Genomic DNA, 15,122 nt, shown 5'->3' with positions numbered 1-15,122 from the left:
TGTGCCAAGAGCAATGGGATGAAGAAAAACTGCCCTGTGTTCAAGATGGTGCTTCCAGCCTTCCAGAGGGAATTGTATGATACAGCTGCCTGAAACACTAGGAGAGTCAATTCAGATCCCTTCTTGAATTGTGTTATTCATCACTTAGAATGTCCAAAGGAAACATTATCCCAGTATTTTGCTCTCCTGGCTGACAGCATTGTACCTCAACACTCAGAACTGAGGACTGTTAGGAGGGCAAACCAGTAAGCCCAATGAAGAGCTGCCACAGGAATAATTTCATCACACATCTGTCCTCTTTCTAACCAAATCAGGACAGGTGCATGCTAAACAGGACAGGTTTCATGCTGAACAGGCTAACAGCATTTGGTAAAACGTAACATATTGCACTATACAACATTATGTTGCTGAAGCACTGTTGTAGTGTAATTGCATATTTGCGTTAAGACTTATCCAAAGACATGTGCATCAAACAAGAAGCTAATGTAACTTGTAAACTTTTGACCCCTGTTAAGATAAGATGCATTTGAGTCGTTACTGAGGGAGGCAGCTGGGTAAGGTCTGGCAAACTTCACTACTACAAACACTGCAAGCATAGTGATAAGGGAACCTCACCTACTGTCTTTAAACCACAGAAATAAGGTATTAAATCTTACTCACACCACGTTCAAAGCACACTAAGACTAACTGGTTCTGGACCAGTTCTCCAGAGGTCAAAGCTGAAGAAATACTTCTAATGTCTATAATGTTTATAATAATATTTTATTATTATTGTAACATTTATAATTTTTATTAGAAAAGGTGAGCTAATGCTATAGTAAATAGAAATGGCAATGAAAAAGAAAAAAAAAAAAGACAAGGTAAAGAGGAAAAAAATAAAAAACAAATGAGGTGTCATCAGGAAGCTAAAAGAATCCCAAAAGTTCCTTTCCTATCTGAAAAATTATTTTTCCCTCTTTTCTCACTTGTAGCATTTTCTGCAATAGCTGGAATGCTTATTTACTGTCTCTGAAGAAAAGCAAATAGTGAAGGAGCAGATGTAGCATACAGGAGATGTCTAGGGAAGTTATGGACATAGGGCTCCATGTCGCTGAGAGCTAATCAAGGCAGGTGAATGTTTGATTCTGATAAAATAAAGTTACATTAAGATAAATACAAAGCAATAAATAACCTCAATAAAACTATGCTCATCCCAGAAAAATAGGATGATCATCTAAACAGGGTGATGGGCCCCACTGTAAAAAGTTCAAAGGAGACCTGCAGGCACAAAAAATAGTGAGGCATCAGCAATTACAAGGAATGGGACATAAGATCTTTCTTAAAATTGTGCCCTAGTCTGAACTAGTTCTTCATATTACACAGGATGTTCAGGTAGATGATGCACTAGTAGATTCACCCAATCTAACAGTCTCTGAGTCTAACAAAGAATGAAATAATGCCATCATTCAGATCAACAATAAACCTTGCCTGTAATGCTGAGGCATTGATATTACCTGTAGCTCAAGAGGATATTGCAGAACTACATCTGTTTCAGAGAACAAATAATGAAAATGACCAAAGAAATGTAAAAAAAAAAAAAAAAAAAAAAAAAAAAAAAAAAGTACAGGGATTACCTTTTAAAGAAAAAAAAATATGTCAGATAATAAATAATTTAATTTTTCTTATACCATCTCACCTTGTTTTACAACATGTAATACAAGGGATGTTCTATAAAATTAAAGGGTGTTAAATTTAAAAGAAAATCAGAGAGGAGTTATTAAATCATTGAAGTCTTTGCTTCATGATGCTACCTAAGCCAAGAAATTAATGAGGTTTTAAAAGGGACTGGATAATTATATGTTTAACAAGATTATCCAGAGTAGCTATAATTAACAATAAAATTTTTGGAAGGGATATGAAACCACATGTTTTAGGATTAAAGCCAGTCTCTTACTAGGAGAGATCAGGATAAATTGCAATGTCAGAGATGGGGAAAACAGGTTATCTCTTATCTGCTTATTGTGGTTACCCACAAGGTATCAGCTATTTCCTGTACAGCAAGGACACTGGTCTAAATGGGCAAGTTTTAGACTTTGAAGTCCTTGTACAAAGCATGGAACATGTGTAGCTCTCAGAGCTTGCCTATACATATCGCAGTACATATCGCAGTTGCACTGTGAGACCTGGATCAAGAGAGCTCTCAACGTACTACGTGCCTGATGTAGGCGTAGGACAAATAGCCCTAGCCTCTCAGTCTACTGCTTAGAAAGACAAAGTTGGAAAACAGCATTATGACTGTCCCTGTTTGCCAAGGGACACAGAAGCTGAGATGAAGTAATAGGCTCAAGGACACAAAACAAGTTTGTGGCTGAAGTGAGAATCTCCCAATTCCAGCCCAAGCCAAGCTCTCCTCATGTTCTTCCCACAATTTAGTATATTTTAAAACAATTTCCTCTAGGTATTTTTTTCTTTTTCTTTTTGAGGTCCCAAACAAATTTCTGTCTTCCACAGAAAAGGAGAGGGGCGAAGGCTTTGGGATCATGCTAGCCTCAGATTATGGAATGAAGTCTAGACCCAGCGGTCCCCTTCACTTTCTAGAAGAGCGTGGATGAGAAACAAGCTTGAACAGGCAAGGCAGCAAGTGCCATGGAAGAAGCTGCACTGAAGACTACAACTGTTTATTTCAATTAAGATCAACACCTCTTGTAAAGCTGAAGTTATGCAATCTCACTAGGATTTTTTTTTCCCTGTCACTTATGATATCAGGCAATTCATCCACGGTCTCGAGAAAAAGCTACTTCCTTTCTAATACCTATCAGACTGTATATACTGAATCTGCATTTTGGCATATAAGCCACCATCTGCACCAAATCAAAAATGTCATACTTTCAGCTGCAGCTGGGAGTTGACTGTTCTCTCTCATTTTCTTTCACCTTTTACACCTCGTGACTGGCATTGTGCTTTTCGGCATTTGCAATCCGGGCCTGTCTCCAGCTGAATTCACCTGCTTTAAATTTTCTGAGCCCTAATAAAAAAGGCCTGCAGACACGTTTGCTCCAAGTGTGCAACCATTTAGGGTGGTAATGAGTTGGACTGCAGCCTGGTATCTGGCAGACCTTCCTACTTCATGACTCACTGTTAATTAAAACCACACTCTTTGCTTATTCCTGGGATAGCGTTACTTACAAATAATTGAGAGTCTCTCACTGCCTTCCAACCTCCTCCCCCTAGTTCTGTTCTGTAGAATACACTTTTCTGGTGGAGATCTGTTTCCCTTAAAGTTAGATGCAGTATAATGAAGAAGGACATCCATTTTTCAATGAATCCTTGTTGTCCTTAATTTAGATTCTGATACTTTTTCTCATTTTGAGTTGCATCTTAACCTGTGAGCAATCCGATCCATTGTGCTCTGCAGCTGGTTTCTGGAGGCTACTGCCATGATAAAGTACAGCAAAGAGTCAAGTACCACAAACTGCTACTCAACTCCATGATTTTTTTCTGCATATCCATGTAAAAACTGAGATGTGATGGATTCACACAGAGCTTTGAAAAGGTCACTTTCAGAAATACTAAAGCAATTATTTAAGGTTTTCTTATATGTTAATTTTGGAAGGAGTAGGAACACTACCCATTCTTCTTTTAATTTAGTCTGTTTCCAAAGTATTCCATGCTCCCCCAAACCGCAGAGGTCTGAGAATTGCTCAGGGTAAGAAATATCACACAAAAAGGTAAAGTTGTACAACAAATTCTCTGCTTTTGCTTGTAAGTCAGAGTGCTGATTTCTTAATGTACAGAACTACCCGTGGCGAGGCATCTGGCAACCTGAAAAGCCACCTCTCTTACAGTTCTGTTGAAACTGCTCAAATCAGCCGATGCATTCTTAACAAAATCTCATATCATGAATCTCTGATGAATGGTGGCAGGAACTCTCAGCAAAATCTCTTCAACTCTGGAATTGGCTGTAGCGTTGGTCTAATAAACCCAGGACTATTTCCCTTGGAGGCACAGTACCAAGCTCAACACTCCTCCTGAAGCGTTTGTTTGTAGGGCAGTTATTGCTGTAACTCATTTAGTGTTTGCTAATTCAATGGAGTTACAGCATCAGTACAGAGCCATGGCAATACACAGACACAGCCAGCTAATGCCAAAGTCAAAGAACTGATCAATTACTTTTGCCTTTTCCAGTGGACTTTACTAATGAAGAATTGAAAATTATCAAGTAAAACCCACATGATTTGGGCTCATTTCATACTATGCCAATATTTTCGAAAATTCAGACACTCAGCTGCATGTTCTGCATATGCATTAGGTTCCTTACAGTCAGCCCTGCCAATTCCTAGCGGATTCAGCTGCTTCTGCAGCCTTCTCCTAACTGGCAGAAAAGATTCCAGGATGTTATATGCAGACACCTACAAAGAGAAAGCTGAAGTTTGGAAAAATGTGTTTAATGGGTATTTAATTTTCCACTCTCCATTTCACTCTATTTTTAAAAAACAAGCAGTTTGTTCTGATGTAGATCCATCATTTCAGCTGTGAAGATCAGAATTTCTCAAAGCACTGGGGATCACCTCACATGACAGTAACTATTACATTTAAAAAAAAAAAAAAAAAAGAAGAATTTTTGGTGCCACTATATCTAAACACAGCTGCTGTGTTCACTAAATAATCTATAATACATACAGATCACAGAATATAAATAATATTTGCTGGGTTTTGATGTGAAGAAGTAAAATATATTTATGCAGATTTCCATCTGCCCAGCATAAGTATTTCTTTGCAGTCAAAGTTTTCTCTTTCTTCTCCCACACACTCTACCTTTGTGGAATATTCTGGCACATTTAATTGCACCAGTGGATTGCCTTGAGGTAGCTGCGAGTCTATGACCATCCAATTTAAAGCTGCCCTCTGTTCTGGGTGATCAGTGCTGGTTAGCTCAGTTTTTTCCTTGCATTCCAGGCAGAGTCTATTGAATGCAGCCTGGCAGCCAGAACCCATCTCCTCCAGGAGACTGAGCTCCCTTCTCCTACCCAGACTCTAGGCTCTGAACTAACCCAAAAGTGAGTATTTAAACAACATTGTCTAGATTCAGAGGAACCTCAGCGTGTCCTTTTGTCTTTCTTTTGAGTTTCTGCTATCAGATTACTCCTGTTTTATGCACATGCAAACATATTTTCTATCCATGAGATCAAGGGCTTCATAAAAGTCTCTCAGAGCCCACTTTGGTAAAAAGTAGCTCTTTTAAGAGAGAAAGACTGAACACAAAATGTGCCAATTAGCCACTCTTCTCAGTTCTTCAGGTGTCTGCTCTTATGGACGCAGCCCCAGATTCTTTTCTGCTGCTAAACCCATTCTGCACCGCTCCAGTGATAAAGCAGATTTAAAGCTGATAAAACTGGCTTCCCGGAGACAGGGCAAAACCTCATGTTTTCTGATCACACCAAAGTCTACGTATTCTCCAGTGTGTATTTAAAAGGTGCAATCTTCAGGCAATTCTCAGATGTAAGGAGAGCCCATAAGAATTATAAGCAACCGAATGTAAAGCACAGTCTTGACACTGATCTGTCTTGTGCTAGAAACCTGCCTAGCTGCTGGCAATATCACAGTCCAGACAACATAGCAACACACAGAGATTTTTGCCCCTCTCCAGTAGCACCAAAATGGGCAGTTGATCCCCTAAATGTTTTACCCACTTCAGAGAGCAATTTCTATTGGAAGTGAGCAACTTTTAACTGTCTCCCCTAGAACTTGAGTTTTGAGAGAAAAGAAAAAAAAACATTCCACCCATACGTAAAACAAGAGAGAAAATGAGACGCAAGACATGCTAGACAGTCCGATAAAAAACATGTTAAGAGTAGTAGTGGGAATCCCTCTGCACCCTGGGCTAAATTCCCACTGTGGCTTTTAATATTATAAAATCGTTTCCCTCTTTCTGTGGAATTTTCTGCATTCAGTGTCTCTGCCATTCTTCTTCTCACCAGCACGTCAACAGTTCCAGCTAAACCATTCGCAAAAATCATCATCAAGCTTATTCCACTGTTTGTATAACCACTGTTTTAGGTAACTTATTCCACAAATGTAATGCACAATCTCTCTTCTCTAAGAGAGTCATTTCTGATGATCACTCAAATGCTGCTGATATTCTTCAATACAGAGTTTGGAAATATGGATGCTATGTAAGAAACTGAGCAATGTATGTAACAAAAACTTGTCAGAGGTGACCAGCAGCTCTGGTGAAAAAACACCTTGTGATCAACTGCTGTGATCATCTGTTCAATCAGAATAATTCGAAAACTCCAGTAGCAAATCTATCACTTTCCACATTCTGCTTTGTTTTCTCAAGACATTAACAACAGAAGCTTTTCCACTTCAAAATCAATTGTTTAGTTTCCTGAAAGTAAATTTACGTAGCATATGTCATGCTCACAAACCATTTCAGAATACAACTTGAACAAGAATACCAAAGCTCACTATTAGCTATAAGCTGTACAGACAGACAGAAATGTGTATTTGATACCATTTCTTCATTTTCAAATTGCGTGTTGCACTGTGCTGCATCCTCAGTTACTGGCTTCTGAACCATGCTGCGGCAGAGGAGCCATATTGTCAGGCTTGCAATGAACATCCCAATGTCTGGTACAAATAGTCTGATCACGTTGCCAGCATCTGCTCCTTTCACACTGTATGGGATGAAAAAAAAAAAAAAAAAAAAAAAAAGAACAACAAAGAAACATTTGTTACTTCTAATGACATTTTCAACTGGAACAGAAAGTTAGCTCAAGGCAAACAAAAACCCCCAAAACACAGTAATAAGAGTGCTGCAGAATACTGGAAATATGAAGAAGATCGAGGAACTTTAGACAAGCAGCAATTTTTGCTCTCCAGAAGTACAGAATAAAGGATTTTCCACTGAGAGTTCACATATTTTATTGATACTTAGTATTTTGATTAACACAAGTCTGAATCAATTTTGTGGTGAGCAACAGAGGAATGTCTTTCAAATACAACAGGAAACATTTTGGGTGAGTTCCTAGAAGATCCATGTGTGTTAATCACTATTCCTCTATTGCCACTCTTGGCACAGACAATAGCATCCAGCTCTACCAGAGTGGTCAAGCAAATACAAGATAGCATTCACATCACTCCTGAGGGGTGACATGGTTGGGTTTGTAATGTTTAATATGCTTTATTATGTTACAACTTTAATATGTTAATATGTTTTATTCAACCAGACCTCTTGAATACCTCTCTTTTCCCCCAGTATTTAAGTATTAGCACTTAAGTACTAATATTTAAATGTTGAGAAAGAGTTAGGTCCCCATCTAGAAAAACTTCTCTAACATCTGCAAGACTGAATGACATGTATTTACAAAAGAAATTGCACTGCTTTATTGTGTAGACTTAAATGTTTAGGCTGGGAAATATAGCTTTATGGGTCAGAATTTGGTTCACTGTTAAAATAGAGAACTTGGATTCAGATTTAGTGACACAATGAATAGTTTGTTAAGTTGCTACATGTGCTTACTGAGCTATTAACTTTTATTAATGAAAGGATATAATTGTAATGATTTGAAAATATAAAGCGTGTACCTGCCAATCATGAAGTTAACACAATTTAGATATGCAGTTGTGATTTTAACAGATTTTTTTAGGGCTTTATTTCTAATAATCAGTTCTGACAGGTGAAGCATCTGTATAGCTCCTTGTGTTTAGGTGAGGGAGCTAGGCTGGCTCTTCATAGCCTTGAAGCTGCCAAGGTATAAAACCTTGTTAAGTTGTTTTATAGATAGAAAAGAAGATATCCCCTTTGGCCTTTCTTTACCATAACACTTTTAGACAAAAAGCTATGTGTGAAGGAGTTACCTGCGTCTGCTGCAATTAGCCAGCCTGCTAGCAGATCTGGAATATTTAAAATGCCTATTATGTGATCAGGACATGACCACTGTTTGGAACCTTGCTGTCTTGTTGGAATCTTTTTAATATAAATTAAAATCAATTCCTACTTTTTTTTTTTTTTTTTTTTTTTTTTTTTTTAACCATTACTACTGCTGACCGAGGTTTTTCCACTTCTGTACATCTTGCCAAACAGTTTATGCCCAGATAAAGTAGGATAAAGTGACCAGAGGCTAGCTTTAATATTGTTTCAATAGGTAGGAATGACTGCATCATGGGAAGCAGTGACCAGTGTGCAGCTCAGTGGGATATTGCACTGTAGCACAACTACAAAACAGACTCTGAAGTACTACAGAATTGGTTCAAAACAGGAGAGGGAAAATTCAAGCTCTAGTTCTTTTTCTTCCCACGCTCAGAGCCAGACATAAAATAAACGGATAAGGTGCTAGCTAAGGAAAAATAATTAAGATTTGAAATTGCAACTCCTTGTAAAAGGAAAAGAAAGAAATTGCAATTGTGCAACCAGCAACTTTCTTCCTTGCATGCTTTTTGCTGTTGTAGATTAATTTGGAATGGTCATGCATGCTGTGACAGCTAAGTAGCTTCAAAATGTTTCATTAATGGCATCAAGTAGTACTGAAGCAGGAAGAAAGAAAACAACAAAACAAAACAAAACAAAACAAAAAAAACTGGAAGGCTTGTAAAAGAATTAGGTGGCTAAGTCCTCACTGGACTGCTTGCACGTTTCCTGTGCTGCTGCTTCAAAAAATAAATGCTGTAGAGGCAACTGGTATGACAGGACAGCCAATCTGTTTAACATTACAGAACATGAAAGCTTGACATGTCAGCTCATTTTGCAGTGTTGTAGCTCTTATTGTCATTGAAGATTAGCTAGTCAAGGCACTGAGTTTGCACTTTCTGCTATGGCAGAAAGTAGTAAAAAATACACTTTTAATAAACTAAACTCCCAACAACAATACACCCAGTATTCCCAACAACAAAAACTAATTATTTTCACTTATCCTTATTGCTATGCTGCAAACTGCCTATTAAGGCTATGTTCCTAAATATATCCCAATAGAATATGAATTCTTGATTCTGAAAAGTATCGCTTGGGCATTTTTTTTAGAAAGAGTTAAAAAACAAACAAACAAACAAACAAAAAAAAAAACACATGAAACTAGTTTTAATTAGTGTAAGAATAGTATACATTTGCCAGTCTTACGTTGAAAAAAGGATCGCGTATATGTAATACCCTTATAAAAAGGCTTTTCTGGTACACAGGTGTGGAGTCCTGTCTTAAATTAATTTTGCATCATGTCTAAACTTAAGGCACAAATCCTCGGCTTCAACCATGCCCACATGAACAAGTATAAAGCCTTCAAAATCAGTGCTTTTGAGTTGCACCAGGTTCTCCTTCCTCACATTGTACTCCCATGGAGCCAGGCTGGGTCGTCCTCAGCGTCTCCTACTCCTGAGAACAAGGGGAGACCCCTGTGGGAGCACTGCTTCTGTCGTGGCTCACATTTCTTTCCACTAACCTAAACCAAGTGCCTCTGATTTTTCAAAATAAATCATTACGTATGTTGTTGTGAAAGATGTAATGTGCAGTTCAGGCTAGCAATAGAGAGGCTGAACAGTGACACTTAACCACAGAACAGGGAGAAATTCTGCACATGAATAGCTCATTCACTAAAACCATTCACAAATGTATACTGTCCCCATCTCCCCATGAAAAGGAAAACAAATTGACCTCAGTGTGATAATTAGAAAGGAAACAAAAGATCACTTGAAAATAAAGAAATGTATATTCTTCTATAAAGCAGAAAAATAAACTGTTTCATTCAACCCTAAGCAATTTGCTCCCCAGTTCTTCACAGCAACAGCTAAAACAAAAATCAGTTATTCCCACTTGTTATCTCTGGCAGTACAAAAAAGAATGGTAAATACTGCAATCATTCCACAAACATTTCTCACTTTATTTGCGTATTCACACATGGTCATATTTTGCATTTGATAACAGTCTATGCATTGTGCCCTTCCCTCCAAAGAAGGCTCTCTAGTGATGAAGTTAAACCAGAAACACAGGAAACCTATTCAGGAGGATCTCCTAGAGAAACAGCTTTTTAAAATCACTGCAAGAATCACAGTATACAATGAACTGGTCATAGCCCTTGATCTACAGCTATTACAACATCATTTATTCACCTAAACTACATAATTTAGCTATATGGCAAGTTTAATTGCAATAGATACCTTTGACTGAAACTTATAACTCAGACATATGTTCTGAAACATAATATGAAATGTCATACAATAATCTGCAGTTCCAGAATGGTTTTCTCCCTCTTTTGTTCTTACTGTGTGCAAAGAAAACAGTACCAACCCACCCCCCCCAAAACGAACAAACAAACAAAAAAACACCACCAAAAAAAAATAAAAATAACCAGAAAAAGTAGAGATTTGAAATGTTTTTCTACCTTCTCTTGATCAAGTAAAATATATTGCACACAATTTTTAAGACAGGGGACTACAACTATGGGTTGCAAGAGTTTCTCTGTTAACAAAAATCAATTTTATGGAACACAAGTGATTTTATGACTTTTGTATCACCGTGTGAAACTGATCTATCAAGTCAACAGATCCTTAATACTGTAGTTTCCTCAGTCTGTGTTCCCCTGGTGTTTTCACTCATATATTTTACATTTAAACTACTTTAAGAAGACATCATCTCTATTTCCTCTGTTTATAAAGAATTTTTCCAGCACTGTGTGACCCTGGTCCACTTCTGAAGTTCTTTGGTTCTCAAGAAATAACTAGGCAAAATTTTCCTGTTCATCTGCAACAAGAATAGAGTTAGCTGCAGATATGCAGGATAAAACTGCATACATTCATTAGCAGTCAAACAAAACACAAATGCTGTGGAGAAAGTGCATTATTTGAACATTATATTTGCTGAATGCTTTAGAAATAGCATTCAAGTTTTTGAAAATAATATATTTTTTTCCCTTTCCAGAATAAGTATTTCTCACAAACAAGAATTATTAATTTTTCTACTGACTGCACAAAGCTTTGGTTAACAGTGAAGTGTTGATGTTACCTTATCTGGTCTGATTTCACTTCTTAAGAATAGTAGACACATTACCATCCTCATTATTTCAGATTCAGAGAATGAAAGCAGCAAACCACCAAAGCTATTAGAATTAAAACTGCAATGGCTTCATTACTTTGAAAAAAGTAAAGTGCATAGTAACTCATGTATAAAGCAGTATGAATAACACCATAGTGAAGAAAACAAACAAAATTCACACACAGAATGAAAAACAATGATCTTTGAACTTTAAATATTTAATATTTTATTACAAACAAACAGAAAAGTCCCAGGGAAAAATCCTATCGTAAACAGAACTCAAATTAATTCAGTATCAACAACATAACACAATGTTAAGCTTATGTTGAGTAATAACTCTAACAATGCCTCCTAACAAAGCTCTGTAAAAAGCCTGATTTTATACTGAATACTGAGTAAAACATGTATTTTTACATATTTTTCAACATAGTCTTACAAGTTCCTCCAAATTGTTATTCACTGCTTGCTATACAAACTTCCATTCAGTTCCCTTGGGGGTTTTCAATAGTACCTGACTGCTTTCTAATGAAGTGATTTCATAAAACTTGTTAGGTAACACTGTGTTAACAGGTGATAAACTACAGAAGAGATGCATAGATGATAATAATTTCCATTCATCTTGTTTGGTCACTGTGAGACACCTGGTATTTCAAAGCAGACCTAGTATATGAGTACTGCAGGCACCAATATATACATGCAGAGTACAATTCCCATGGGCTTCAGCTGCAACTGTAATCACATGGGTTGGAGGCAAACCAGGCCCAAGAATCACAGGCACTGTCCCCTAAAAATGTGGACAGGCAGCGTCACACAGGAGCTACGCTGTACTGTGAAGGAGCAGATTCAGTTGTTAATCCTCCATGTGATCCTAAAATAGTGGAAACTGAGGGTGCCAAAGGCTAGAAAACAGATTGCCTTAAAGATGTGCTTGCTGACCCTTGCTATTGGAAGTGGATCTTTGGGATGGCTGCAGCTGGGAATAAATTAAAGAGGCCCCTTGTCCTCTTTCCCTTTGATGAAATGTCTGCCTCTGTACTTACACTGCTTGGGAATTCAAACGGAACCTGTACACTTGCAAACTATATTCATGTTGGTGTGGCTTTTCCCTGATGGTTCAAATGACTAATTGGATCTGATATTGGTTCCAATGGCAACCTAGTTATGGCCCTCAGAGTCATATGCAGGCCGCACAAATTATGCAGGTTGCTGAGCACTGGTGGGTCTGCCTTTAGTTCTTTCCTTACCTCATGGTCATCCACAAACTGAAGTTATAAACAAAGTACAAATTTACTGTCATATTAATATTAATGTCTATATGGCTGTACTTGACCATTCAGTCTTACATTCCCTTACTGTGACTGCCAAATGCCGTATGCTTTACACAAAATACCTGAAGTTGCACTTTGACAGAACTTTGGTCATGCAAAGTAAGAGAGTGGGAGGAAGAGGGAAGCAAAAATGCATAGAGAAGTACTTACAAAATATTTAGCATGCACTGACCTGCCCAACATACAAGTTCAAAGGGCTCCTGAAGCATTTCTAAAATCTTAATTACTGCTTACAAACTATGTCTGCATGGATTCAAAACCCAAAAGTACACTTCACTTTCTCAGGACAAATACCCTGCAATGAAGAACACTTTCTGTATTGCAAAAGTGCTTAACCACGTATTAACCAAACATTTGCTTTCCAAACACTGCTATGCAGAGACAGCACAGCTATTTCAAACTAAATGCACATGCCAAGATTTTGGTACTTCATTGCTTGCAGAAAACATTCAACATTAAAAAATTACGGATATGTGCAATATTTAAAAAGCTTGTTTATGCCAATTTTTCTTTTTGAAAGCATCCACTGTTTCTGGTTCTTCATTGATCTTCTAACAAAGGTCAAACTCCAGGTTGCCCAGTACAGCACACACAAGGCATAAAATTTAGCAGGGATTTAGCAGCTATCACGCAAAGCACTCACTTGTGCTACTGCCAGACTCGTGACAGTACAACATAAAGCTTGCTTTGCCCGTGTCCCACAGCTCCAAACGTGCAGCAAGACTGAGGTTGCACAGCCAAGGAGGAAGTGAGCACATTCTCATCCACACCCATGGCGCGGTGTGTGCCAACCCCCTTAACCGTGTGGAAATGACAAGCCAATCCACAGCATGAATTATTTCAGGTCAAAATGGGAATGTGATCCTGGATGGAGGCAGAGCCAAAGTGAGCAGGAATGCAGAGGACACCTCAGCTTTAGGGACATTTTGGTCTGAAATCTTTAAAGAGTTTCTTTTGCAAGTACATATACTTCTCAGTTGCTTCTCACTTATGCACATTTTATATGTGGATTTGGCCAAAGCACTAATTCAGGATTCATTGATCACTGCAAAACATTCACAATTAAATCAGTCTGTCCACAATGCTCATAAATACTTGGTGAATGACAGCTAACTGTTTATATAAAGGCATACAGATATCCATATGTTCCACAACACTCCTGACAAAAACAAAGTGCTGAAAAGAGTGAAGCAGGCTGACATTCCGTGATTATTTCAAAACATATTTGCTCCCTCTCTTAGCAGCTTTCACTGGTTGGAGTGCAAACAGATCATCATTTCCTACTACTTTTTATTTCATTCTACAGCCAGCATATAATATACTCACAGAAAATAAAAGACACATCTAAATTTTCCAGTCAGCTGCAGATATTTTCCCCAGTTATAGCAAGTGACACTGTAAATTACTGTCATTTTACAAAGCCAGATTATCCTCAGTACAAAGGAAAGACACACAGCCACTAGGAAATACCATGGTCCAAGCTGGAGTGCCCACAGCATCTCACTGAGAGCTTGGGGGACCCCTCTGCACCCACTTGACCATTCCTAACTTAAAAAATAATAATACTAATAAAAAAATAATCTAAGGGTCACAGCAACAGGGATGGGAACAACCACAAAGACAGGACAGAAGGCAATGAGCTCACCATTCCTACTGTCATTGCCAGAAAATCCCAGTGGTTTAGAGGCAAAAGCACATGACTGCTTCTGAAAGAAGGATCCAGCCACAAGGAGCATGTGTGCTGCACGTCTGTGAGGCAAGGTGCTCACACAGCTCCCACTCCCCTAACACCCAGCTGATTTCCATTGAAACAGGCCAGAAGAAACATCCTGATTTAAATTTGATGCAATTCTGTGCAGTTCTACAGCATCAGATTGAAAAACAGCAGTAGAAATGTATGGCAAACTAAATGTACTGATGCCCTGAGATATAAGAAATAAAACTTCTTATTTTTTCTTAAGATGGAACAGATAAAATAGATCCCAAGTGGTAAATACCCCATGTATATGTGGGAAAGGAGAGGACTAATTCCCTTCACTGCTCAAGGCTACCTAGTCAATGGCTGGGATAGGCATCAGCCAAAGACCCCCTTCAGGTGTAGGAGCCAACTGTGATAGCATTTTACCCGTGTGGAGGACTCCTGCCTTGCCCAAGCATCAACAAGGACAGGACTGCTCAGAACCAAATGGAGAAAAGAGAACATCAAGTTGACTGCTCTCACTTTTATTCACAGCAGCCCGCTCATCCCCCCATACACAGTGCACTAGCACTCTGTCAGCCACAGCCTTTATCGTGCTTCATGAGCCAATTACTATTTGGAGGTCTCACATGATTTATTCATGAACAAAAACCAACAAAAACCAAATAAAACACAAAGCCAAACAGTTAAGCATGCGTCCTAGAGAGTTTTTGGATACTAATTGCAATGCTGATTGCTCTCCAGATTAAAACAAAGACTGGCTCACATTCGGCTGCTGGTGGGTTTACCACTGTATTGCTCCCAGCTACCACTGTACTGCAGGAGGCTGGGCTGTGCCAAGAAAAACACTGACAACAGTCTAACAATTCAAGTGTTCAAACAACACAGGCCATAAAATACCTTCTATCTGATGTTTGTTTCCTTTGAATCCCTAGATTAAAAAGCATGAGAAAACTTAGCTGAAATTAATTTAGCTGAAAAGAAAATAAGCAGACGGGGTGGCAGGAAATGAGCGACTTAAAAACCTAACACAAACAGTTAGACAAATAGATTCCTACTGAATTGAGATGACTTCTGAGAGGATCTTAAGCAATTG

The 15,122-nt window shown here is 38.3% G+C and overlaps 1 protein-coding gene across 17 annotated transcripts in view; it reads right to left on the bottom strand.

The window, feature by feature from the left end:
- Nucleotides 1-15,122, bottom strand: part of PIEZO2 (piezo type mechanosensitive ion channel component 2) — a 432,356-nt gene that overhangs the window by 134,805 nt on the left and 282,429 nt on the right. For all 17 annotated transcript variants that reach the window (XM_084508371.1, XM_084508373.1, XM_084508372.1 and 14 more), the window contains one exon: nt 6,494-6,656. In XM_084508371.1, the coding sequence (XP_084364497.1) occupies nt 6,494-6,656 (163 nt within the window). The remainder of the gene's footprint in view (nt 1-6,493; nt 6,657-15,122) is intronic.

Source organism: Aythya ferina (genome assembly GCF_964211825.1).
Source record: "Aythya ferina genome assembly, chromosome: 2".
NCBI classification, from domain to species: domain Eukaryota; kingdom Metazoa; phylum Chordata; class Aves; order Anseriformes; family Anatidae; genus Aythya; species Aythya ferina.
This window is presented reverse-complemented; position numbering and strand designations above follow the sequence as displayed.